This window comes from Eimeria acervulina, genomic scaffold, assembly GCF_000499425.1.
Source record: "Eimeria acervulina Houghton genomic scaffold, Eah_scaff15, whole genome shotgun sequence".
NCBI lineage: Eukaryota > Apicomplexa > Conoidasida > Eucoccidiorida > Eimeriidae > Eimeria > Eimeria acervulina.
This window is the reverse complement of record NW_013549151.1, coordinates 87484-113959: the sequence shown is the minus strand read 5'-3', so window position 1 is coordinate 113959 and position 26476 is coordinate 87484. Positions and strand designations below refer to the sequence as shown.

The 26476-nt window shown below is 51.6% G+C and overlaps 4 protein-coding genes across 4 annotated transcripts; 2 read left to right on the top strand and 2 right to left on the bottom strand.

Annotated features, from left to right (window-relative positions):
* Window positions 1-972: 972 nt before the first annotated feature.
* On the top strand, window positions 973-3752 carry EAH_00004250 (mitotic checkpoint protein bub3, putative; the record flags this gene model as incomplete). Its single annotated transcript, XM_013393480.1, has 9 exons — window positions 973-1056; window positions 1136-1352; window positions 1489-1637; window positions 1931-2016; window positions 2304-2409; window positions 2730-2781; window positions 3054-3108; window positions 3387-3485; window positions 3605-3752. 9 exons carry the CDS (start codon window positions 973-975, stop codon window positions 3750-3752), a joined length of 996 nt encoding a protein of 331 aa, XP_013248934.1.
* A 2854-nt stretch (window positions 3753-6606) lies between these two features.
* Window positions 6607-9682, bottom strand: EAH_00004240 (hypothetical protein, conserved; the record flags this gene model as incomplete). The annotated part of the gene is made up of 8 exons (XM_013393479.1): window positions 6607-6812; window positions 6964-7042; window positions 7249-7328; window positions 7467-7581; window positions 7756-8189; window positions 8383-8449; window positions 8596-9113; window positions 9664-9682. 8 exons carry the CDS (start codon window positions 9680-9682, stop codon window positions 6607-6609), a joined length of 1518 nt encoding a protein of 505 aa, XP_013248933.1.
* A 1319-nt stretch (window positions 9683-11001) lies between these two features.
* Window positions 11002-19388, top strand: EAH_00004230 (3', 5'-cyclic nucleotide phosphodiesterase domain-containing protein, putative; the record flags this gene model as incomplete). Its single annotated transcript, XM_013393478.1, has 21 exons — window positions 11002-11122; window positions 11243-11554; window positions 11821-12239; window positions 12457-12542; window positions 12694-13192; window positions 13395-13724; window positions 13956-14089; window positions 14355-14492; window positions 14684-14989; window positions 15209-15401; window positions 15709-16087; window positions 16403-16497; window positions 16671-16883; window positions 17074-17152; window positions 17442-17571; window positions 17698-18023; window positions 18240-18385; window positions 18557-18624; window positions 18829-18993; window positions 19105-19215; window positions 19346-19388. 21 exons carry the CDS (start codon window positions 11002-11004, stop codon window positions 19386-19388), a joined length of 4293 nt encoding a protein of 1430 aa, XP_013248932.1.
* Window positions 19389-21206: 1818 nt separating this feature from the next.
* On the bottom strand, window positions 21207-26369 carry EAH_00004220 (1,4-alpha-glucan branching enzyme, putative; the record flags this gene model as incomplete). The annotated part of the gene is made up of 12 exons (XM_013393477.1): window positions 21207-21399; window positions 21612-21737; window positions 21971-22213; window positions 22386-22586; window positions 22698-22830; window positions 23034-23327; window positions 23603-23819; window positions 24029-24141; window positions 24309-24456; window positions 24590-24930; window positions 25268-25460; window positions 25704-26369. The coding sequence occupies 12 exons, from the start codon at window positions 26367-26369 to the stop codon at window positions 21207-21209; spliced, it is 2868 nt and encodes a 955-aa protein (XP_013248931.1).
* Between the last annotated feature and the right edge of the window lie 107 nt (window positions 26370-26476).

Sequence of the window (26476 nt, the reverse complement as noted above, 5' to 3'; positions counted from 1 at the left end):
AGGACGTGTTCCAAATTCACACACCCCAAGCCAGAGACCACAGTACAGATTTTACTCCCAGGAGGCCTGGAAAATGCGGGGAAAGTTAGCTCCTCCTTGTACCCTTATACTTAAGCGATTGAACACAACTGCAGTTCATAGAGATCCGAGGCTAAGGCTGCAGGTCCACGCAACACCAGCAAGCATCGTCGCACTAGGAGTGGGGCTAAGCACCACTCTACGCGGACCGAGCAAACAGGTATTTTTCATATAGAGTATCCGTGTATAGGTTGATGTGTTTAATTTTTCCTATGAACTGAGCAGTGCCACTAAGGCGATGGATTGCACGAGCGACCATGGAGGCCACTAATACTAGGGACGATCGATGGGGGACGCACGAATGCAGGTAGCCACTGCGGAATTCCTGTAGTTCTCGTATTACAAATTGGAAAATATATAGCAACTCTTCGCTAAAGATTCGAAATACTCGAACCCCCGCCCTGAGTCGCATGCAGACAATTTTCATTCAGCCTGGAGACAAGCCCCATTGAGAATGGGCCCCTAAACGTTGCAAAGAGAGGAACGAAAATTCAAAGATTGTTTTCATCTATTTAAAACTACAGCGGCAGTCTAGGTTTTGCCGTGTAAGTCTTGTTATCGATTTACGGAGCTTCTCTTGGGCCCGGTAGACGAGACTCCTGTGGTCAGCAAGTGGCTGAGACCCCGAAGGGCGCATTCTCTAGGCCTCCCAGGTCCTCTAGAAAGCTGCCATTCCAAGGAAGAGGAAAGGAAATGCTGGCGGAGCTGCGGCCAGAGCCGCGCGACACGATTTCATCCATCTGCTTTTCCCCCAACCATGCAAAAAATGTGCTCGCGGCATCGTCCTGGGATAACGTGAGTTTGGAAACTTCCTCTAGGCAAATGCCTTCTCAGTTCTAGCGTGGAACGTGCTGTTGAGCTGATTTCGCACGAGAAAAAGCATTGATCTGGACAATGATGCCCACACTCTATGCTGGGCACGAAGAATGCCACCTTATCGCCAAAAAAAGCCCTGCGCTACAGCATCATTTGATTGAAGTAAATGAACTGTTCAGGCCATCTGGGGACGCATGATACTCAACGTTGCTCCTGTTCCTTTTGCCCGTGCTGCGCGCAGATGCTACGGGTGTATGACGTGGACAATTCAGAGCTGATTTCTCAGCATGAATTCCAAGCTGCCCCTTTGGACTGCTGCTTCTTGTCAGACTTCAATCGCGTTGCAGTGGGAGGATTAACTGGAGGAATACACGTCTTTGACGTTCATGGTGCTAAGATATCCCAAGTCGGCCGCCATGACGCCCCTGTTCGTTCTGTGCGCTTCCACAGGCCAACGAGTGAGATCCTGTTCTCTGAAATTCCATTCCGCTTTGCCAAATACTGCTGAGCTGACTTCTATGGCATTTAGTACGGCCGTGCTTTTAGCATACGCTGGCATACAATGGGCCGCCCTCATTGCGTTCGTCTGTACAGATCTCGTCTACTCTGGTGGATGGGACAACACGATTCGCGCATGGGATTTGCGCTCTCCGAGGGAGATTGGTATGGCGGCGATACACGGTAAAGTGTACGCAATGGATTTGAATGATGACAAACTAGTGGTCTGCGACTCTATGAAGCGGGTAAGAGTTGTATGTACAGCAAACAAACTCCGCAGCAGTTTCATTTCGTGTAAATTGTACTGTTAGCTAGGATACGGGAATACTTTGGCGCAGAGCCAGAGTTCGTGCCCACTTTGACGTGTTCTCTAAGGAACAGATGGTGTTTGGTGGCCGTTCAGTGTGTTTCCTTATGTTTCATTGCCGTCCTGCGCATGATAGAAAATTGTCTGCATGTGCGATTTCTAGGACGTGTGGGGCACGGAGATACATCATTTTACTTCAGGTTGTGCTCGTTTGCATTTGGATATATGCAGACTTACATATATGACATCCGAAACGGCGCGGAGATGATCAACGCGGAATATCGCGAGTACGGTTGTTCAGATGCTGGGGCCTCTGAGTCAGCTTAGCCGGCTAGCACCATCCTGCAGCGGATTATGAACAATCTACCTCAGCCTATTGGATGAGGCCACGCCTATGCAGAGTAGCGGAACGCGGCGCGCAGCAGTAGTTAGGTATTCTGCGACATATCCCAGAAGTGTGGAAACTTGTATATTTGTGTAGATGGGCAACGGAGTTGGAGTTGGCGTGGGTTAAGTAGAGGTGAACTGGTTCTTGGCGCCTTTGCGCATCTCAACTTATGTGTTTGCACGTCTTTCTTTTACAACTGAATGATGCGTGTCGCAGTCAAATTCTCAAGTACCAGATAAGATCAGTCCGGTGTTTCCCCAACGGCCAGGGATTCGCCGCATCTTCAATCGAAGGGCGCGTCACCTGGGAATATTTTGATCCCGTGAGCAACTTGCAAACATGATCCATCTCATGGATATCACCGTGTAGAGGAGCCGTGCAACGGTATTCATTTTTGTAGCACGGATGTGTGTCGTGCATATATTTTGCACGCTTGCCTGCATTGTTTCTGTAAACCGTGTTTCTTCCTCGCATCTGCTGTTCTCTCTTTCTGGAACTAGAAATGGCATTTCGTTTCAGTAGAGGTGACATCCTTTATAAGTCTGCATCTATGAAGAGTGGCGCATTCGATGCAACTGATATTCTGCTTCTGCGCGAGTACTTCGCCTCATGCTTGTCTGCTGTGAACTGCCTTTTCCTCAGAACCCTGAGGTGCAGTCCCGGAAGTACGCCTTCAAGTGCCACAGGATTAAAGGTGAGGGCTGCGGGTTGTACTAGCGGAAACCGTAGTTGGGAAGCTGTTCACGGGCGAGAGTTCCTTGAATCCACAGTAGACTTGGGTGCTACTCCTGCGGCCCTATATTTAGCTCAGTTATGCGCAAGGTGCTGTATATTAGTACAAGGAAAGTTGTTCCTTAACAGTTGTGCCACAGCGATGGTGACGTGTGGTGATTGCAACCCCTGTGTCGCCCCCCTTAGTGGTATGCACTAACTCCCTGCTGAGAATGACCATTGCGTTTCCCGCAGAGGCCGACGGCTCGGAGACAGCCTGCCCCGTGAACTCGATTGTCTTCCATCCTCGGTGAGATCACCGTGGATTCCGCGAAGGATATGCAATGCATGGGCATATGTGAAATTGTGGTGTGCATGGCAAGTAACAAGTTCGTGGAGAATATTCAGTATTGACGTTGCTTGCCGTGGCAGTGAGCGTAGGCGCACATGCTGAAGCGCAACGGATGCAGCTAGCTGCTACCTTCAGAATCCTCACCATCCACTTTCCGCTTAGGTGGGGCGCCTGGTGTTTGCTTCCTCAAAGCAACAAACGACGGCCACTTCGTTGGTCGGCTGGCTTTTCCGCAGGTATGGAACTTTCGCCACAGGAGGTTCTGACGGCGGCGTGTCAATTTGGGACGGGTTAAGCAAGAAGAGGCTATGCAGGGTTCCCCCTCTACCTACAAGGTGGGTTTCCCCCACTTGTGCATGAATCCTGATGGCGCAGCGTATCAAAACTTTTGCTTGCATTTGGCCCAGTTCTTAGTAATGTGTAGTATCGTTTGCGCTCGGTTTTTGCCTTGCAGCGTTTCAAGCTTGGCCTTCAACTCTAGCGGCACTCTTCTTGCAATGGCAGTTTCATATATGTTTGAACGGGGACCGCAACCGGGGCAACCCAAACCCCAAATTATCGTGCGCGCCGTGAGAGAAGAGGATGTGCGCCCGAAGTCCTGAGAGCGGCAGTGCTGGAAGGAGTCCCAGCAGTAACAAGGTAGTCCAGTTTGCTTGTCAAAACTAGCCGACATCTCCACCGCGGGCTGATGTCGGCATTGGCCTAGAAACAGACGGAGCGTGCCTCAGCGAATGGCCAGAAGAAGCCCATTGAAGATGAAAGCGCATCTTGTGGGGGAAGGTCAGCTGGAGGCTCGTCCTTTGTGCGCGGAGTTAGAGGCTAGCAGCTTTACGCGTCGCCTTGAATTATTGCATCCGGTTGCGCAAAGTGAAGCTGACCCAGAACATAATCTGCGTTTTTGGATTCTTTTTCATTCCACCTGCTCGGGAAAAGGTCCAGCGGTACGTTTATAGCTGGTATGGCCGTGCCAGTTCTTCCAGAGTTTTACAACTCTGTGCAGAAGAGGCTCCTGTCGGCTTTATGGGTACTACGGGCGCGTGCGCCTGTTTGGCTCCGGGAACGTGGGAAGAAACTGTTCAGACTATTCAGACACAGCTGTGCTTGGCTTTTCGATTTCGTAATGTGCCACTGGCGGCATGGTGTTCGTTCACACAGTCCACAGGGGCGGCTCTGCAGAAATCACGTCAGACGGAATGTCCATAACCAGTTGTTCTGTGTCATCAGCCTTTTCCTAGTTATAGAAAAGGAAGCCTGTTTCCTGTCTTTAGGCGAGATTATGCTGGTTCTGCTGTTGGACAACCCTGTATTAGCACCAGGTACTAAGGAGTAGCTGCGCAGTGTCCCTCATTTGGCACACTTGAAAGTATCAATGAAGAATGCTACGTCGAAAGTGCCAGGATGCAAGCGGCCTTCTTCAGTGGCAAGTATGGACATCTCTTCCTGCAAGATGACTCGTGTCGGAGTCGCAACAACGCATCCACGGCTATAAGGGCCCTGCAATCAGTAAGGCAGCAATCTCGTAGACGTATCTAGACAAAAATAATTTCGGCGTGACCAAATGCTGAATACAAGGGGGAAGCTTGCGTTCAGGGATACTCTACACTTGCATTAGCTGACGGGACAGGGGCTGCCCAAAGAAAGCCACTAGGAGCAGGTCAATTGCAAAAATACAGTCCAACGTCCGATGTTCCGACGGCGACTTCTCATAGGCCAAAAGCGCGTAGCAGGAGCTGACCCGTTCCGTTAGCTGCTCTTGTTCAAGAGTGTTTCTTGCGCTATCTGCATGGCATATTTGGCAGGGGAATATTACAAGCCCAGATTTCAGCTTCAGCGTACGCGGTGGTTACCCACGGGCAAGTGGGGAACCTGGTGAGTGATGTTTTATCTCGTAAACACTTCCGTCCTGAGTCATGATGGGTACGGATGACTGTTTCTCATGGGGAGCTAGGTATGTTCCTCACTGGAAAAAGGCATAGGAAAAAGCTTCTTTGTATGGCAAAAGGAGAGCGGCTCAAGAGGTCGCTCCTAATCTCAATAGTCCATACTACGCTGCAGCTTCGATGAGCCAGCGTTGGACCAGGGAATATGGGAAAGAGAAAGCTCGCAGTGGAAGACGATCAGTGGCGGGGACGGAAACTCCGTCACGGGCGCAAGTGACCGTGGCAACGTTTCAACACTAGATGCCACTGGTCCTACGCAAGGGGCACCCGCAAGCGTTTATCCATATAGGCCAGTATTCATTGTTTCTCCTGCAACCAAGCGTTGAAAAGTCCCGATTGTATTAATGCCGTGTGCATTACGCGCATTACTGCACTACAATACCAAAATCTCCCCAGCATTGGCGCTGCAACGGTAGATCGAGTAATTCCTCAGATTTCCAATGGCCGACCGGTTACGATGACGTGGGTTTGTGAAGTCATTGGGACGTGGAGGGTCTGCTGCCTCTTTAATGCAGTTCCAGTGAGTTGTGTATTCAGTTTATGACGATACTTGTCATGAACAATGAAGGTGTGGAGTGGGGAAACTGGAGGTGAGATGCAGCCAGGACGGTCTCCTGAAACCTCGCCAGCAGCACCAGTCCCGCCAAAGTAACGACTTACGTTTAGAAGCACCAAGAAATGCGCTGAGCAGGCAATCTTCCGGTATTTGCTAGAACCCGATCTGTTCAGCTCGTGCTGCCCGTTGCTTCTGCCGATGGTGTGGACAAATTATAGCCATGTAAATTAGTGTGAAGCCAAAATCTTGTTTTCCGCGACCCATGAGCAGGTCCCACGTTACTGTTCATCTGGGATAGCTCAGAGCTCCTACGCACCAACGCAGATTGTGGCAAAGGGGCAACATGGGGAAGTCCGCTGCACACGCAGAGAATTCTCGCTGTAGGCAACCCTAGAGAACCCAAGACTACGCTGGGGCTTTAAGCCCGGGCCCTTTGCCAAGCAATCCATGGGACCGCAATACTCTTCTTGCCCTCCTCCGGCGACGGTTAGGCTCGACAGAACATACCAGTTCAAGCCATCTGAAGCTCTAGGGAAAGCATTTAACAATTCCACAGACCAACAGTATGGCTGGGCGCGCTCTTTGCCGCAGGGTGGAATGGGTGTGTAACCATCTGAATGCTGTCTGACTAGGTGACTACTACTGTGCACGTGGAGCTTCTTCCATTTCCCCCATACAAATGCCTCCTTACACTACGATACGGCAGTAGTTGGGAAAACTTTCATCTGTATTCAGTACAGTTGCCCCTCCTCTAACATGGAGTCTCAGAAGCTCCAGTGGCTTTTTTTGTAGTGTCAAGCTCGCTTGCCCCTGGCTTCAACTACGATTCAGCCGTCCCATTCGTGTGGAAAAATAATGGCGGTTATATGCGTGTTCTCAAAATTCTGCGAAACGATTATCTAGGACGTATCCGGTACGCCTTCCCTGAAAAGAGCCCTAACTGACAGGGAAGGGCAGTGATTACGCGGAGTTTGTGGTGACCAGCAGACAGCCCTGTTGCCCGGCAAAAATGTCTAGTACTCGCCAGTCCACGTTGTTCTGTTGACTCATTGACTCCCTAGTGGGCATCGGAGGCCTGATTAGCTCAGGTACTTGGCCTTCAGTGGCCTTGAGACCTAGAGGCATTTTCAGAACCCCTGGTCCCCATAAAAAAGCCTCGCCAGTTTCTGCCAACACAGGCATAAACGCAAACACTTCTGCATCCTTGTGGACTAACTGGAGGATCGTCCGACGTTTCAACCATCGATGCAGACTCCTCTCTAAACATCCGAAACCTGATTAAAAATGTCTTGGCGTAATGACAGAGGGCAAGCCTACCTGTGAGGGCCGCCGAAAAGGCCGTTGTGCTCGAAAAGCCACCAGCAACCACTTTCCTGACAGGCCTTTTAAAAATACTCTGCAGAAAGCACACCAGAAAATTCGGATCACCCCATGCGGGGAAAAGTACGGGGCGCATGACCCTCAAACACGTCACCGATTTCGATGGAAGGAAGCTTTCGATTAAGAGCCAAGTGCCAGCTGCAAACTCTTGCCCTTCAGACGAACGGGCTTGGCAGCTTTTCTGCGCCTCTAATGATGGAATGCATTGTGTAGTGAATGTACCTCTGGGTATTCCCAGTGCAAGTCAACTGTATGTGGGGACTCCGCGTTCTGTCCTCCCCATTCGTACACTGCCCCATTTCCTAAAGTCACACGCAGCAGACCTCAACACCAACGCCCTTGACAAGTTCACTGAACCGTCCAGCATGACGCACTTGAAATACCATGTTCTGCGCCTCCAGATAGAGACGCCCGCAAGCATATGATGGAAGGGGACCTACTAGCGAGAGCAAGTGAATGGCAAGGGCCTAGAGAGCAGCTCTCTAACGGCAGACCAGCACGAGTGAAAAACTCTGCCAAAAGCGGATAGTGTGATTCCCCTCCTGATGCCATCACCTGCAGCACGACTATTGGTCAGAGACACAAGGTGACGAGTGCAAATGACGCAATTTTCTACAGTCTACCCACTGGATTATGCATGCAGCGTTTGCCAAGTTCCCTGCCGGTGAGAGTTCTTAACAAATCGAAAACCCCAAAACCGGCAAGCGGAAATCCCGTGTAGTGACATACCGACTTCTCTCTGCTCAACTGAAGGCGATCGTTTCGTCCCCACAGCCAGAGAGCGCCCTCCGGCGTTAACACGCCACAGTGGCAAGTCCCAGACATCACCTTTGGGAACCTCAAGCCACCACCAACGGAAACTGAAGGAGAGAGCACACTCTCTGTAGCGCTGCCGCAATTCATGTCCTCTGGGGCGTCCTGAGGGGCCTCGAATGGTCTTGCAACAATGTGAGACCTCTCGATCCCCTTCTCTTCGAAATTCTTCCTGAGCCTTTCAAGCTGCTGCAACTGCAGCTCCTCAATGCGGCGTTTGACCTCAACAAGACCCGGCGAAAGTATGCCTTGGAAGAACTCCAGTTCCTTGAACACTTGGCTGCTGATGAGCATCCCCGAGCCATTTACCCCATAATCTGCTGCTCCGGAGCTGAAAACTCTCCCGGAGCCTAACAAAACAAAACAACAACGGCAACATTCAAGAAGAGACGTACGAATCAAGCTGCTTCAAGAGACCACAAAGCAGCTAAAGCTCGGCAGAAGCTCCTAGCAAGCCGCTTGGAGGTGTCGGTAAGAAAGGAAGGCACAAAGGGAAATGAAGGGTCTTAGAACCCCCTCAAACGACGAAACAAAAACACCTACTTGTAACTACGCAAGTGCTGGCTGTACCACACGCCACGTCCACTACAAACTCTCCCGCGTGTATGAACTGAGCAAGGGAAGCAGCACACGGGCACACAATCCATAGGGGTGGTACTGCGAAAGAGCCGGCAAGACGCATCAGGTTGAGTTTTACCGCAGGAGGTGTAGCCAGGGGCAATGTGGAACGGAAATCACGTACAAGCGCCTACTCACCTGGCCTACGGGTGTTGGCCTACACCGATGCTTGCTGTCTCCATGCCCCAACGGACTCCCTGCTCCCCACAAGCCCCCCTTTCCCCAAGTATACAAGATGCCATGTGACGTTAGTGCAGCGAAGTGCTGCTTTCCAGCAGCCACCTTGACAAATATGGGATGCTTGTCGGTTTCTACGAGCGTAGTAAGACATGGAGCCTCAACTCTCAGCGCTTGCGAGATACCGAGGTCCTCACTCTGCCTGCAATGCCGAGTAAAGTCCTTCATTGAGACGCCCGACACTTCTACCGGCTCAGGCGTAATCTCACGTAGTGTCAAACTTGCTAAATCACTTTGCTCATGGCTGGGGACACCTATGGGTGTACCAAACAGTTTACCCTCGGAAAGGGCCACCATCTCCGTACCCCCCAGCGCCAAATTCACTGCTCCCGAGTGGCCAGGAAGCAGCACCTCCAGCAACGGTCCTACTCTGTCTCGGTGTCCCCAGTCTATCAAACTGCGCCAAACTGTGGATCGCTCTGGAAGTTTTGCCAGCCACACCCTACGAGTGGCCGAAGTGGTGGTAGACAGGAAACGAGAAAAAGTATTTCGCCTGCCAATAGAACAGTCAAATTTGCTGGCTAGCAGCGGTGCAATTACATGTGGGGTTCCGGGAGAGATGCTCTCTGCCCCTGTGCTGAAGCAGAGGTCTGAGGCGACAGCCCTACCTCCCCTTCTCCCATGTATCTGCCGGGTGCAACGACGGCGCCATTCAGAAGCGCCCCTGGGCGAAGTGGAGAAACAAGAATGACAGAGTATCATCCATGCCAGAGGAAATGAGCTTCGCATGCTGATCAAGTCAAGGGACCTGTTGGCCTGACGTGGGGACCGACCAAGTGGTGGCCCTGCAGCGCTGACGGCCAGAAGAGGGCTCACCAACTGCTTCATTGCACGATGGAAAGCAGTATTAATGACTGCAAAGCTATCATATGCGCTTGCCTTGCCGTCGTGGAGAGATGGAAAGGGATTCTGGTGGAACCTCCGCCGGCAAAGCCCACCGACTACCGTTAGCCTACACACCCCCCTCACCTGCTCCTCCACGAGTCATCTTACAGGTGATGCGATTATAAGCACGAGTGGAAGCTGCAGCCTAGCATAGTTGGCACTAAAAACAACAGAGGACATGACGGACAGGCAGAGACTGAACAGAGACGGCGAAGCCTTTGTGGGAAATGGAGAACGCCTAGAGTCACGATGCAGTGCTCAGGTCCAAGGATAGCTGGTAAAGCGAATAATCCTGTACAATGTGCATTGGGAGAAGACTAGTAAAAAAACTGCCGCTCCATTCTGAGTTCCCCGGCACGAGTCCCAAGGGGGTGTGCGATAGACCCCACGGATGAGGGGATGGTGGTCAGTGTGTAGTTGTTTGAGGTCCTTACGTCGTAGAAGAAGAAGGAAAAACAAGAAGGAGTCCACTTCAAGGCTGTATGCAGCTAACAGGAGCTCGTCTCCGCGGAAGCAGCAGCCGGGGCCCCGGTGGCTAGACCCAGATCCTGGTCGTTCAAGAATTTGTTTTCCGAGTCTTCGCGTCTCCTTTCTTGTTTGCATGTGTTTGGCAACTAACATAGTTGTTGGTAGAGACGTTTAGTGGACTGGAAGCTGGGATTCGATTACCTAAATGCCCGGTTCTCTGTCTCGGCGGTCGAGCCCTTCTTGTTGAGTCTATTGAGAGTCGCTTAAGGCTAACGTCCGGGCGGCTTCCTCTCCCCTCTGTCTCTTCCCCAGTAGAACCATTCATAGCCGACAGACACCCACTCCCCTGGCATTTCCTATCTAACGGCTTCGCCTCCTCCGTGCCCTTGAGGGCATTGCTTGCCACTGACCATCGGACCACCACTGTAGCTGCAGAACCACCCTCCCCTCTGACAGGTGGGAGCGCATAATCCGGGACTGACTGCTTCCGTACAGTCTGTCTTTGTTCTCGTAAAGGAGCAACTCCTGGCTCTTGTCGATGTTGACTTGTGGTGAGATCACGCTGGAGCGCTTTCGATCTCCACAATCTCTCCTCTTCTGTACCCTGCCTTCTGAGACCCAGGTCGGTCGCAGCTGTATCAGAAAACTAAGGGTGGCGGGAACTGGCTCAAGGCTACTCCATGCGGCTTCAGCCGGTCCCATATTGCTTCACTCAGGTGCTCACTGGGAGGTGCACTGAGCAACAAGAAAGTACAGCTGTGTTTCGTCATGCACTTCATCCCTAGTCTTTCAGCTTTGCACACTTTTTTGTTGGGGTTGAAGGGGTTGATGCAGAGGCTAAATTGCGGTTGCTTGCGCTGCTCCGTGCCGGGGTGGGAGTACATAGGGTTTGAAGTGCATGTGTTACACAGAGGAGGAGTTGAAAGTGGAACAAGGAGTTACCACTGGCAGAAGATGCAGGTGGAAGAGGACAGTCCAGGGGAAGTGGGAGAGTTCACGTGTGCAGGACGCCGCGATGCCCAATATTCAGAGTCACTGTGGAATGAGGCCAGAGAGATCCGGTCACGGATCGAAGGTACGTCGAAACTTGCCGTGTAACACCTGGCATAGGGCATGAAGGCATGCAAAAGGCCCTTTCAGTGTAAATGCATGGTGCTCCACTCGAGTAATGAGTGCTGCGGTGGTGTGTGCGCAGCTTGCCCAGTGCACATGAGCAGTGTGGAGGCCTTCGCATCTGCGCTGGCAGCAAGCCTTTGCGTTGCTATGGACGGGTCAATGGCTTTTTGCTTTGTGAAAGACGTTGAGACGGAACAGCTGCTGGGGGTGTATGCGGCTCGCCCCGCCGTTTCGTGTGTTCAGCATGCCTGGCCTGCGGCCAAGGGACGGGACGACCATGCTCTCTCCCAACCGGGCTGCGCGTTGAGCAAGCAGCAAACAGTGAAGTCTTTCTGCCCGAAAAGGGATTCAACTTTGCAGAGCTGTTTGAATGCCCTTACGACAGAGGCCCGTAAGGATGTTTGTTTCCCTTCGCTGTCTGTAGTGAACAGCAGGCAGCTACCAACAATAGAAACATGCCCGCATGGAAAATAATCGCACTTGTCTTCACATCAGGGGAGCACCTGAACAGACAGCATAATCTGACGGTAGGCACCGCTGTCATGAATGTCCAGGAACCATTCCTGGAAGGACAAGTATGTGTACCAATGCATTCCGTGGCAAAAATACGTGCAGACCCTCGCAGCTTCGTTTTGAGTTCTGGTGGGTGGTTCGCAGTGAAGCGCCATCCGCGCAGTGGAGGCCCACAGTGTGGGGGGATTTCGCTGGAGGGCATGTGCTCAGAAGATGTGCTCTTTCTTTCTGCTTTGCTTGCTGAGGACGCCAGAGCCAGTAATACGTCTTCGCCCCGCCCAGCACAACCACATGCGGGGGATGGTAAATCTTCACGAGCACCATTGCAAAGTCTGTCGAGCACCAAATCCTCCCAACAGTCGTGTTCTGAGGGGACTGCCGGTGGGTATGATAAGCTGTCGGGTCGGTTCCAAGGCGGCAGCAGTACGGGTGGTCCGGAGACGTGGAATTCAAGGGGTGGAGTTGTACCGGAGATGCCGTCCTTTCCTCTTTCAGAGCTGATTGCTGTGTCATCTGGCAGTTTAGTGGGGTTCCTGGTGAACGACCTCAAGAAGTGCTCGGGGGTGAGTAGGAGCTCAATTCAGTTTATGGCTGAATGCTCTTGTTCCTTATGCAGGTTTTCAAGTGCTGTGAAGCGTGTAGTGTAGAGGAGGCTCGTATGGATCTCGAGTGGGTTAAGTGTTCCGTCGAGCCAATTTTGATAGGCGAATCGTTGCATTGTACAACTACTTTGCAACGGAACTTCGGTTTGCTCTACGGATGTGCATAACTTCTCTGCAGGCGTATTTCTATGAGCCAGGAACAGGGAAGCTGTCACCGTTGCCAGCGGAGGAGCTGCGTCAAGCCAGCCAGCAGGGCGGATCCCAGTGAGACACTCGAGCATGCGGTCGTGCCTTTGACCTTGATGATGCCATCGCTTTGCAGTTTTTCGGTTTGTGCGAGGCTCGTAGTTTCTGGTGGTGTCACTTCAAGGGCCAGGCCATGTAACACATGCGTTTGGGCGGTTCGCATTTGCAGAGACGCACTCCTTTCTGGTACGGCTAAGGGCTTCCTCATTGCTTGCCGCATGGAGGACGAAGGAGCACGGAGTGCATGCGCAGTCATGGCGGAAGCGCGTGCAGGTTACGTGGGTCCTGGGACGAGGAGACTGTCTTCACATCTTAGTTGTGTTCCCACCACTGCATCGCACCAAAGTGCTCAAGCGGATGGCACAGTTCTGGGGACTAGGGTAGCTTCTGTAGAGTCAGCAATGAACACTGGAGATGCTTCAAGAACTTCGCCATTCCCCCATACAGCTGCAAAGACATACCGGGATTATCCTCGTAGAACGTCCAGCGGTTTAAATTATGCCTCTCCTCTGCGTTTCTCGGCGACATTGGAACCGCCAGCAGCTGCGGTGGACGAAGACACAACCTTCCGGTGCCCAGAAATTACAACAAGCGACCGAATTTCAGAGGTTCCGGGAGGGACCCACTCGGCACTGCCGTCCTTGCGTAGAAGCTTGGGCACCGATACTGTACGATTTAGGGATACCTGAAACTGGGGGCGTAGGGGGTTTGGGTTACTTATGGCTCTTGTCCGCATGGATTTGCGGGTTTGTGTCTGAGCACTAGACTTCTTTTTAAAGGCCTTATCGCTCTGTGCCGGGTTTTAAAAATAGACTTGATGATATAGTGGTATTCGGGGAGCATGAATTGCGAGCGTTGTGCGTTGTGCAGCCGCTGCTGGCAGCTTATACAGACGTGGGCCTGTCTGTAGCACCCGCGAGGCAAGCCGTAGCTGACTTTCCCAATGAGCGGCCGTACATGGATCATGACGGCCACGACGACAGCTCTGCCGCTGCGTCCCCCTTGCACTCTGTTCTCTCGGACACAACGTTAGGAGTCGTGTTTTGTCTCAACGCCAAGAGGGCTGACGCGCAGGCTTTGTTGGAGGCAGTTGCACATGCTTGCGCTCCTCCGATGGCTCTTCTTCTCCAGCAACAATGGCTTCGCAGAGACAGGTTCAAACGTGCTCTTCAGCTTGAGCTTCACCGCACTGTTTTTCAGGTCAGCTTTGTGCATTTCGGCAGGCATCTGTAAGCCCCTCCGCGTGTCATCATTATCGATTTATTCGGCCTCACGCAGCTTCACCCAACTTCACCCATATTGGGCGCTTGTACATCTCTGGTTGTTTCCCACGCTCCGTTTTAGGGCGTTTGGGTGCAAGGATGGCAATATTTACGGACCACTGTTTGTAATGCACATGTTGCTTTCCCTTTGAGTGTCGTGGCCACACAGGAAACTTCCATCCCTATCAGGATGATGCAGCGCCTACTGGCGTTGCTCCATGCAGCTGTTGGAGCGGAGGCCGCAGCGTTTTTCATTGCAGATACTCAGAACGGGAACTTTATTTGTCTTGGGGGCCACAAGAGGTGAGGATGTATGTGCAAACTACGGAACAGTGCTTTTCCTCCTCCCTCGTATTTTGCGTTCTGGAGTCTGCTGCCAAGTGCATTGTTTCTATGAATCAGTATCTATTGCTGAGGGCAAGACTTCCTGCCGAAGAGAAGCGGTGTACAGTGCCTCAGCTTGACCACACTAGAAGCCCTATGGCACGCATAAGTGTCTGCATTTCATCGGATAGCTCACGTAGTGAGGAATTTTGTAGCGCTTTGCAAGCCCGTTTGCCTGTTTCAGAGCAACGGGCCTTCGTCTGGGCGGAGATCACCGGCTTCTAGGTGGGGCTGCTCGCCAGCGTGGCAGGCCAGTTATTTTCAACTTTCTCCCTCAGGGATTCAATGCAGAGTACGACTGTCGTGCTCGTTTCGAAAGCAAGTAGGTTTGACGGTGTTAAGGGGTAATTCATTTAATTCCTTTCTAGAAAGGCTGGAACCTCTTCCCCTTCTAACGAGACATTTTGGTGGTTTCGTTCAGCTGAAGGCCTCCCTAACTCAACAGAGTGACTCCAAAGGGCCAAACGACTTGGACCCCAATATGTGTGGACATCGGATACTGTGATTTTGCAGGCACGCTATGCTCGTCCCCTTACTCAATACGCAAGGCCATGTGAAGGCTGTCGTGGTGCTGCTTAACCGAACGCAGTGCACATGCGAGCGCATGAAACAAATAGCAGAAGCGGCAGAGAAGCAATGTGCATGTGAAGGTCACGTGCATCTCCTTGAGCCTTTGGCTCTGGCAGTGGATGCCTGGAGCGATGCAACGGCACCTTGTGAGCATTGCGCTAGAAGCCATGTGGACGAGCTGTCTTATGGGGAGTTCCTCTCAAGGCCACCTTCGTCTCTAGATGTTGACTGTTCTCGGCACTTTATCGGGCAAGTAGCGGTCGGAAGCTGTAGTCGCATCATTTTATCACTTGGCGACACCCTAGTTATTGGCATGTTTTTAGATATCTCACGAGCTTGTCACTCTGGCCGGTAGGGAGCGCGCCGCATCATATTTTTATCAGCCAGTTAATAGGTTGTCTCAGCGGCCTGTCAAGCCACTACTGGTGAACACAGCTATCTATGGAGCGTTTGGTTCCTAAACCGCAGGATTCATGAGGCTTTGATGCGCGCGGTCCAGTGCGAGATGCAGCAATGGCTAGGCGGGCAGTTAACAGATGTCTGCATGGCCGGCATGAGTCTTCTTCAGCCCATGGAGACCATGGTTTCCTACGTCATGGGGGGGCACCGACGAGGCAACCGGAGCACAAGGCCTTCTGGCCCAGTCATTGAGCAAATTGAAGTGAGGCAGTAGCTCATACGCACATTTGAGAACGGATAGTGCTGTATCAGGTATACCCAAGAGGCAGAAAAATGGAGGCCCGTGTTTCTCCTACGACGCAGTCGTCTCACTTAGGCCTTTTTCATGAAATATTGCAAGTGTTTCACCATGCGACTTCCTGGCGGTCAGTGCAAAATGCTGTTTCTCATCTTATTGAGAAGAAAATCGCCACCTTCGTTTGTACTACTCCGTGAGTTACAGCGTGTTGAATATGCCTCGTTGATATCTGTGATCTGTTTCGTGGGCCTTTTTGGTTTCGCTCCTGCAGAACTTTGTTCTTCGTGATAGGCGCATGATGTTACTAAGCCTTCGTCGTTGTGCTTCGGTGGCGGTGACCGAGCCCACATCCTCATCCGCTTTGTCAGATGCTGGAGTGGAGCGGAATTTGCGTAGCTCTTCTTCAGGTCAACGGGTCGGTAAGGCGCTGTGTACTCCCCCTCGCCGCCATGCTTCGAGCATCCCTGCTTCACTCGGCAGGGCAGTCTCACCCATTGGAGAGGGGCAGGCAAGCGGGCAAATGATTGCTTGCTTAGAAGGAGATAGCAAGGATGTCTTGCCTGTGAGCCGAGGCTCGTGCGCAAGTCTTCCGGCAGCTGCAGCTGCGGAAGGCTATGAACCGGATGAGCACCCCTCTACAACGTACCCAGGTACTTCACGAACGAGAATGAAAGTTAGCTTAACTGGTAGAAGGCAGGTGTACTAGTATGCATACCTCTCTTGGGGCGGTTTTTAAAGAGTGTGCCAAACAAAGCGGATACTGCAGGGCTAAGGAATTTGATACATAGCTGTGAGTCGTATTGGTGCTGCACAGAGCACGACATGCGGCTAGTCCATTCAAGCAGTGCCCCGCTTGTTCTCTATTCGGGCCTGCGCCAATCTTCCACTGGAGGAGAGGGGTTGACGCCTGCCCCGCAGCATGGAGAGAACAGGCGATCGGATGGAACACTTGCTTTCCGGCACAGGAGGAGCGCTTCGCTTCCCTCTCTTGTCTTCTCTGCGACTCTTCAAAAATGCATCAGGCCTTTTGATGCTATCCGCAAACAGGTATTGGCTGGCTGTGGGCGATCGTCCCGTACTTCAACGCATGTTTGTTCGTGCGAGTTCCGCCCATCTTTCCCCTTATTTCGCAGTACCTTTGCTTGACCCTATTCGAGACTTCGCACGTATGTTAGCTCTCAACGGATGTGCTTTTTAGCAGTGCACTGCCTGTAATTATTGTGTTCTGCGTAGCTCTCATTGGAGCCCTATCGACGGCTGGATCTGGACATATGGCGGCGCACAGCGGACGAACTACAATTGTTCTTCTTTTTGGCTTTGGAGGAGCTAGGGGTGATGGTAAAGAGTGAAAAAGCTGGACTGCAAGCATTTTTCGCCCTCATACGCGATGCATACCACACCGACAACCCTTACCACAACTTCTACCATGCAGTGCACGTAGCTCAGGTGTGTGACCGTCTCCACAAGTAGCACAATACAGGAGCTTTCGATTGTTTATCTGCTTTGGGACAAGTGCCACAGGACAGTGTCAAAGCAGCATTTTTCACTGATGAGCTCCCGTTAAGGTAATGCATTGCTGCTGGGTAAAGGTAATGCATTGCTGCTGGGTTACCTCATGTGTTGCCATCCGCCGCAGATGTGCTGGCTTTTCCTGACGCGATACTCTTGCAGAGATGACTTGACGCTCACTGAGCAGCTGGGATTAATGCTGGCCGGTGAGTGTTTGTAGCATCAGGAACACTTGGGGGTCAGTTGAGTACTTCCATATGCATTCGTACGCACATTGCGTGACAAACATTGCTGGTTGTTGTGAAGCTAATCTCAAAAAGCGGTTGCCGGCGTTTTCGAGACGTTAGACGGGGCTGAATTGCACATTTGTACGGAGATGAATTGCACACTTTTGCATTGAGCAGCTGCATTACGCCTGCAGCACTTGTGTAGAAGCGGGCTTCGTTTTGTGCGATGATGAATATATGACGGGGGCGTTTTCTTTGGGGGTCTCAGCCTTGGCTCATGACGTTGACCACCCAGGAGTGAACAATAACAGCCTTATCGAGGAGCATCACCCTCTTGCGATTATCTACAACGACAAAGCGGTTCTAGAAAATCACCATGCGGCTTTCGCTACCAGCGCGTGAGGGAGTGCCCTTGCTTGTGGACGCTTTTCAGTTTCAACCTTAACCATTCCTCCCTCACTCACTCCATAGTAGCGCCCGTTTACCAATGCGGGATGTTTTTCTTGGCTGAAATTTGCTTGCAGCATGATGAAGCTTGGGCTGTTTTCACGCAAGACAAAAAACGTGCGGAAGTCGCCTTGCCTCCCCTCATCTGCTTTGTCAAGTGGTGCGCCAAGTGATGCTTCATTAGTGGGTGATGCGCAGACCTTTCTGACCTCCTCAGTTTTTGGAGCTGTGAGTCAGCAGAGTGAAGGCGAGCACGACTGGGCAGATGATGAGGATGACCACACATTTTATCCCTCTTTCGCGGAAGTTCGCAGAGTCCTCATATCCTGCATTTTGGCCACTGACATGGAACTCTTCAGACATCATCATGAGGCAATGCGGAAGAGAGGTCAAATGAAAAGAAGTACGTGGGGATATATCCATATATATATACGTGTATTTGGACTCTCATTTGTGCGTTGCCTTCACGATTTGGACGTGTCTGTGGAATCGAGGTTATTCCCTTCAGTAAACGCAGTGGAGTTGAATTATGCGCAGGGCTAGAGTGTTTTGCAGAGCTTTTTTGCAGAAAGGGCATAGCGTGAGTTTGGACTGTTGCTCCGTATTTTCGTGTTCTCAGCTACAGGAGACCTCTTGAACAGTGATGAAGATCACGCATTACTGGTCACGTGTCTGATCCACTGCGCAGACATTAGTAACCCTTTGCTGCCTGAGCGCCGGAATGTGCAGTGGGCTTCACTCATTATTCAGGAGTTTAATGCTCAGGTCAGTGCGATGCTCCTTCTTTGACAACATACCAGTTTACCTCGCACTACGGTTCTACCAGTTGTGGTGCTGGGCGTAAAGTCCCGATAGTTCCCAGTTTTCATCTAGGTAAGCAGGCGTCACCGTTTGCTTGCTTCATTCAGTCATGCTTTCCTGCATGCTGATTGGCAGGTGGAGATGGAGAGACACAAAGGCCTTCCGGTGACAGTTTTTATGGACGCCCGCACGGAGCTGCTAAGGTAGTGTAGCACTAAACTCACGGTTGGTACATGTTACATTGAAACGTCGGCGGCGTATAAAATACTTGTATTGAGTGTTTAGAAAGTGCAGCGCCTCTCTGCTGGATGTGCAAGTGTGTTTTTGGTGTTTGAATAGCCATAGTGTTCTGGCTGTTATTTGCTTTTTTGTCTTTGTGTGGGCATCCTGTTTGTTTGCCCCTGCAGAACGCAGTCTCAAATAGGCTTCTTGTCCTTTGTTGTTCTCGACCAGTTCCGAGCTCTCGCAGACTTGGTTCCTGGCGCGGAAGAGTTAGTTGCGCAGGGAGAAAAAAACTTAGAAGACTGGCAGGCGGCAATGGATATTCTGCGGGAGGCTGAGCGCAGGGACGCGTGAGAGAGATTAACTATTGCGCCTTGCTGACTTTAGCGAAAAAGCACTTTTTACATTGTTGTTGTAGTTTTCCCTTTTTGCTTGTTCGTTTGCATGCTGATGATGCGCAGTTTGGGAGAAAGCATAGCATCTCTTGAACTCCCACGGAATTTCACGTTCCGTCTAAGAAATTTGAAGTTCATAGGCATGAATGGGCCCAAATGCTTTGGTCGCCTGCGGAGGTGAAGCGGTTTCTACTTGAGCTCTGCGATTTCCTGACTCCAGCAGCATATGACAGTCAGTACCTAACTGTTGTGCTCCCTTACGTTGATCCACTGCGTCCTGGTTGAGCGTTTTTCATTTTATGTGCAGCGATAAACCAGACGACTGGAGGCCACAAAGCTTGGATACATGAGCTTTGATGTCGGAAAGCATGGACGTTCTCATCCGCATAATTTTTTCTAAGGTATTTGCAAGACATGTTTTCTTTTTTTCGCGGGACTTCTTGGGAGACTTCAGACCTCCGGAGGTACGGGAGATTCTGGAGTTTGAAGGGCTTTCCATAACATCAGCTGCTTCTGCACGCCGATATGCGAAGCACGAACACGCAGACCCCCCCTGAATATTTGCCAATCTTTTCAACTATAGGCGGGCCCACCAGGGCTGGCCAGCCTAGCACCGGCAATTGAGCGCTTGCATGCTCACGATTCGAAGTGAGAGAATAATAAATAAGGCTTGCATAGCACACGCTCGTTTTTATACCAGAGGGACCCGGTTGCCCCAACATTTCTCGAGGCAAGCCAGATGCTAACAGCAGAGGTATTGCCTACAACATACTCATCATCCGTATGCCCGTTCCAATGCATTTTTTCTGTGGGGGTTTGCTAAGCTAGTAAAGGAAGCCAAAGCAAGGAAGAAGGTGGAAGTAGCATTTTGAGTACAGTTGATAGTTTGCTGGCAAGGCTCTAGTCGGCGGGGAGGGACCGCACAGTGTCTTCAAGATAAACGGTCATGGCAACGCCTAGCCAATTCTAGCACAGCCATTGTGCACCGGGTGCACATGTGATGTTGGCCCCAGCATGACCAAAGGTTTGGAAGGAATCAACAGGAGCGACGCTCCCGCTTGGGTTTCCTTGGCGCTTGCCTAAACCGCGAACCTTGTTTTATCTCGAGATGGCGATTAGCCAGCTAGAATGCGTTCTTTCACGGCTACTGCTTCCGCTTAAGCTGAATTGAACCCCGTACTTTGGAAGCTAAGGCACTTCAATTCTTGTTACGAGACGTGCTGCCCTACCTGGCAGCTGCAAAGCTGACTATTAACCATGAGGACGGAACGTCTGCTAGACAACGAAAATACTTTGCCAGGCCTGCCTGCTCGATTAGTTCGGGAACATGCAATTCCCCAGTCGGCTGTAGTGCGCAGTACAACTGAGACGATTTCTAGAGCTGTTTCCTTCGATCGCAACTTTTGTGGGGCAGGAGATTGCAAGCCCCCATGCGTCTCCTCAACAGGCACTGCATGATTCACTAAAAATAATGCACTGTTCGCTTGCCCCAGCAAACGTAAGGATGCCAGTGCACCCAACTGGCCATGAAAACCAGAAATGTCTGACTGGTTCGTCGATGCCGCAGAAATGTTTAAACCGGATATTTCACCACGCTGCCATGAACAGGGGCATCGACCATTAAACAAGCAACAAACACCAGAATGTGCGCCCCGAACGGGGGCGCCGTCGGTCAGTATTACTAGGCAATGCTTTCCTGCTTGCGACGGGAGAAGCTGCAGAAAGCATCAGGTGCGCATTTCCGGCAGCGCGTTCACGCAGCTTCCAAGTGCCGCTGGTTAGCAAGAAAGTGCAGAAAGGCATTGCAGCCTTGGTGTGAAGCCGTCTGCATATAGCACGACTGCAATGCATTAGGACCTTCCTGTTCTGAATTTCCACTGGGTGTAGAGCAAAACAGTGGTTTTCCAGAAGGAACATAAAAACTACACTTGTGTTAAAAACGCCTGGTTTGGGAAACTTAGACCCATGCGGCGCCATCTATACAACTTACACGCCGCACTGCTTCTCTCGGGTGGAAGCATGAACTTAGCTCTTAACATACCGGCAAGGGCGTCGGGCGTTGGGCTCCCCCTGCATTGCGTGACTCACGAAAGCCCTCAGAAAGGGGCTCAAATACCATGTGCGGTGCGTAGTACCAATGGTGCATGTCTACGAAGCATCCTTTTGTTTCATCTCGCCCCGTCTGCTTGCTCTTCCGTGTGATGATATGCATCTGTTTCTCCCCCTTCCTCCGTCGAATCGCGAGCCCGTCGTGCCTCCTGAATTATTCTCTGTTTCTCCTCAGCAGGAGGCTGTGGAGATTTTAAATACAAGCATCCGTTTGCAGGGACATCTAACCATAAGCAATAGGGCCATCCCAACCTGAAAGCAGAAACTCGACATGGAAGTTTACGCCTGCCATACCATAAGGCGGCGTGCTATGTCAAAGCAGTAGATGTAACTGCAGGGAAGCCGCAACGTTTACATATTCCGTAGAACCAGGCTCCTTCGTGGAACAAAGTACGTGTCACACTGCATCTGTCTGCGTATGTTGTGCATGCAGTGGTTCAGAATAGCAGTTCAACAAAACTCGCCTGCCGCCCTGAGTTGTGTGGATATAGGAGCCATTGCCCATGCCGCACATCCCCCCCGCATATTTCCAGTCATCCGAATTCAGCAGTAGCTGCCACTCTCCTCCGTGCGGAACTCCCACAGGATATCTGACGAATGCGCACACACAAATTGCGTTTGGCTCGAATGGCCAATGTAGACCCCGGCACTGCATGTCCCCTTCGGTGTGGAGTACGCAAAGCCTAATTGTAACAGCATCTATAGAACAACTGGCAATTTTCTCCGGTTTAGAACGAATAGAATATCCCACAGCACTCATGCACAATTAGCGAATCCACGGGCAGACTGAATTGGAGCCGCTCCCCTGAAAATGCCAACGAACCTGTAGTAAGCTTGCGGAGAAAAATTGCAAACCACTAATATGTCATTGAACCAGAATTCGTACGAGCGAAGGAATGCCACAATGCAATCGTTATTGTTGTCGCAGTCCGTCCACTTGAAGTTCCAGGTCTCGTCGTCTCCAGCATGCAACGCCGGCTGAGTTCTGTAAAGGCCCAGAAGGTCTGACACCCATATGCAAAGCTTCTTCCGCAGCTCCTCCTCTCCTTCATGCCAGTCAACAGACCTGAAATTCAACCGCACTCAAAATGCAGCCAGACGGTGAAACAGGTATAGAGCACGAAGGCAGCGCTAAGGACTACAGCAGGCACACGGAAGACAAACATCTTCAACTGAGCAACTGGTTGAACAGGGTCTTCGGGGCGAATGGACAGCGATAGAGAAAAAGCATAGCTAACCTGTTCTCCTTCCACTCTCTACCTTGACCAATCTCCCCCCCCATGAAAATGAGAGGCCTGCCTGGCATTCCTATCTGAAAGCCGTAGAGGGTCTTCAGGGTTCGTATGCGGTCTTCAAAAGGGGTTCCCAGGTACCCGCATTTGTCTAATAGACTTCCCTTTCCACTCACCACTTCGTCATGAGACAGTGGCAGAATCCACCTGCCCACCCCAAGGCACAAAGCCACAGTTCCGATAACGGTATGAACGGTGAATAAGAAGCTAATTCTACTTCACTGCAGCATGAGATGAAGTGTTGGGAGCGTGACAAACCTCTCATGTGCCATATAGAGGCCCCTGAATGTAAGTTTGTTGTGGCATTTCCGTCGATTTTCCACAGGGCAACACAAATAAGAGAGCGTGTCGTTCATCCACCCCAAATCCCACTTCGCATCGAACCCGAGACCTGAAGAACAAAGATAAGGCATAAGAAGCACAATGCCATAACAAGATTTCGGGGACAGCAATGCTTGGCAAACTGAGCCCCCTCTCCAAATGTGGTGGGTGAGAGCTGCAGAAGCTCTGTAGAGAATACCCTATACTATGAAGCCTTCCCCCTACTACTGCTGCAGTAGAAAATGGCGAGGCACATATACGAGCAGATCTGACCGTCTCTCTTGTCAGTGACTCCTCTCCAGCTGGTACTCTCCTCCGCCATAGTAAATACCCCTGGAAATTCTTTATGGACGACCCAGTTTAGTTCTTGGAGCAAGGAAATGGCTTGCAAGTTCGCGTCCCCACCGTGCTCGTTTGGAAGCCAGTCTCCATCTTCTTTCTGGTGATTTTTGTAGAGCATGGAGGAGACCGCATCGATGCGCAGGCCGTCTATGTGGTAGCGCCTCAGCCAGTGGTATGCCGCGCCCAACAAGAACGACCGCACCTCGTTGCGACGGTAGTTAAACACTGAACAACAACCGCAGAAGCGAGCCAGTCAGAGCGGACCACATGCGCACTCCGGGTCATGCCACAACCGCAGCCCGCCCTTCTCCCCTGGCAGATGCAACAAACACTACTTCTGATTTGTGCCAAGAAAAGCCACTGAATGAATGGGTTTCCACCACGCAAGGCTTTTAAGCCAACGCAGCCGATACTGCGCGTTGTTCAGTGAAACTGAGACGCTCCAGAAACGGCAGTCGCTAGTGAGTCACCAATGCGAAGCCGTCAGTCGTGTGCCTTACCGGCAGTCCCCCAAAGTTTGTGCTCCCCCTCTCTTGGGTCCGCGTACTCGTAGCACGGCTCTCCATCATAGTAAACGAGGCCCCATGAGTCCTTACAAAAATGCGCTGGCACAAAATCGATGAATACCCCAATGTTGGCCTGATGCAAGGTGTCAACCAAATACTTGAAATCGTCTGGAGTCCCCAAGCGGCTGTACGGCGCGTAAAGACCCGTTACCTGCGCAAACAACCCATATACATCAAACAGCAAGGGATCGTTGTCGTCAGGGCGGCACCAATGAAACGGTGCAGGAACAATGCACAGGGTTTAAAAGCCGGCTAAATCTCAGCAACTGCACTTGCAAAACCAGAGCAAATAACTACTCTCGCTGCATTACACAGTTGGGCGAACAGCTCATGCAGACGTTGGAGTGGCAAGGGGCTCACTTGGTATCCCCAAGAACCTTCGAAAGGGTGATGAGCCAGGGGCAGGAACTCCACGTGCGTAAAATTCATGTTCTTTACGTGGGGAACCAGCCTGTCAGCCAATTCTCGGTAGCCTGCAGAGGGAAACGAACCCGCAACTTCTAGGTGTGGATCAGCTGAAGTTATTACTATCTCTCCGACAAAGCGCAGCACTCTTCCCAAGGCTAAACGCAAACATGTTATCACTAATTGAGCCAAGCCGCGTCCCGCCAGGAGCCCTATGGGGCTGCCTAAAACACACTTAGGTAACGTCCGTCTTGTCCTCGCATCCAGCTTGGGAGGTGCACTTCATAGATAGCCATCGGTTCTCTGTGGAGCTGGTCGGTTTCTCCAAGTTTCTTGCGCCTTGCCATCCACTCCTGGTCATGCCACTGATAGCGCGCCTCAGCCTGATCGCCGCGCGCACGCTCTAAGGCCAGAAACCTAAACGCTGATGCCTAAGCCTAACACGCTGGTGCCCCACATCTGTGCAACGAAGCTCTAATACCCAAACCCGCACCCTAAGCTCCCAACGCTTCGTACGTTTTTGAAAGCGTCGTCACAGGCGCTGATGATGCTGGCGGTTTTGGGGGGCACTTCAAATTCCTGAGCATAGGGGTCTATCTTTATAAAGTCCGTCCCGTTCCTCGCATGTATCCTGTAACCATATTTTTCCCCCGGGCCTATTCCTGGAATAAACAAATCCCAGCAACCAAACTCTACCCGCTTGCGCATGGGATGGGCACGACCGTCCCAACCGTTCCAGTCCCCAACTACGGAGACACAAATGCAATTCGGAGCCCATACAGCAAACCGAACACCAACAACGCCGTCAACCGTTATGATGTGCGAGCCCATAAGGTTGTCTACGTGCCAGCATGAACCTGTGTTCACATACAAAACGCAGATGGAACAGGAAGAAAAAGTACACAACTGAGTCTGGCAAGAAAAAGCGGTGCACCCGAGAAGAAACAATCAATCGCATGCTTTGCAGGGGAAGAAAACTCAGGAGGAAGATATACAGTGGAAGGGATAGTGCTGAATTCAGATGAGATGAAAGCTCTTCCACAAAACCCATTCTACCCGGTGAAATCAAGACATCCCCTCCCCACTTGCAAAACAAAAAGCAGCGGCAAAAGCAGCTACCGCAGCAAGAATCAGTGTCAAAAGAACGAAGGAGAAAGTCAACCCAGAAAACGAAACGAACTGTGTGAACCTCACCGGACTGAAACAATTCCAAGTTGTACTGAGGGACGGTCATGCCGAAAGAGTAGGTGTCATAAACCACACGTGGGGATTCCTCTGCTTCTCCCCGCACTAAAAGCTCGTAGTCCAGGGGCACGTAAGGGTCGGAATCCTTCACTGCCGGGCCTCTAGAGGAAGCAGAAGGGTCGGTTGTGTATATTTCAAAGGCCTGCACGCACACTCCCAGCACACGGAGCTCTAGCAAATCTAGGGAGAAATGAAGGAACCAAAGCTAGCACGAGCACGCGCAGCAGCGAGACACTCCTTCGCACGCGTCAGCGTTGGGTCCTTGTTTGGTGCTTGCCTTGTGAAAGAGCAACTCTCCCTTTCTATCAAGCTTTACGGACTCTAAAGGCGGTGGCAATCGCCAGTCCGAGACTCCTGCTCTTGGCCTGAGTTCCACATGGTTTACGTTCTTAAGCCACACGCGGACAACTACCACCCTCTTATCGGTGCCTGCGCCCTGCACCTTGTGGCAGCCTAGCATCCTGAAGGGATCGGCGTGTCGCGCCAGGTTCAGTAGATGCATGTCATATTCCGGAATATCTGCATTTGGGGGAATGGTATCAAGTGGAACGGCCATAAAATGTGTCTGGTCGTGACGCTGTGCCTCCTCCATATGGTCAACCTTTGCTACGTCGTTCATGTTTGTGTTTGGCTGCTCTTTCGGGCCAGGTGTCGGTACATAGCCGGTCGGGCATGCCGTCGTCCTCTTCGAGGAAGGCGACGAAGGTATGTCAACGATATCGTCGCGCTCTATCTGCTGCTGTTCATGAGATGCGCCATTCGCGTCGGGGTTCTCGGCCGCTTCACTTCCTTGCACTGTTGAACATGATTTGCACACCACTCCCGCCGAATCTTGGGGAGATGAATGGTTGGAGAGACGGACTGCTTCAGTCAAGCGACCGGGCAGTGCCTCCATTGTTGTCGAGTCCCGAGTCTCCGTGCCTGCTGGGTCTTGCGAAGGGTGCTGAAATGATGATGCGGGGGAAGAAAGCTTCGTATGGCAGTATGTGCCTTCGTTGGGGTTGTTTCTAACCCCCATTCCGTGTGCCTGAGTCTGCGAACCGTCTGCCATCTCGGATAAGAGAGCTGGAGACGCGCCGACGGACTGTTGCAAGGATAGAGAAGAAAACGTGGTAATCTTGTGCTAGTTCCAGATGTATGTGTAGCACAATTCCTCAC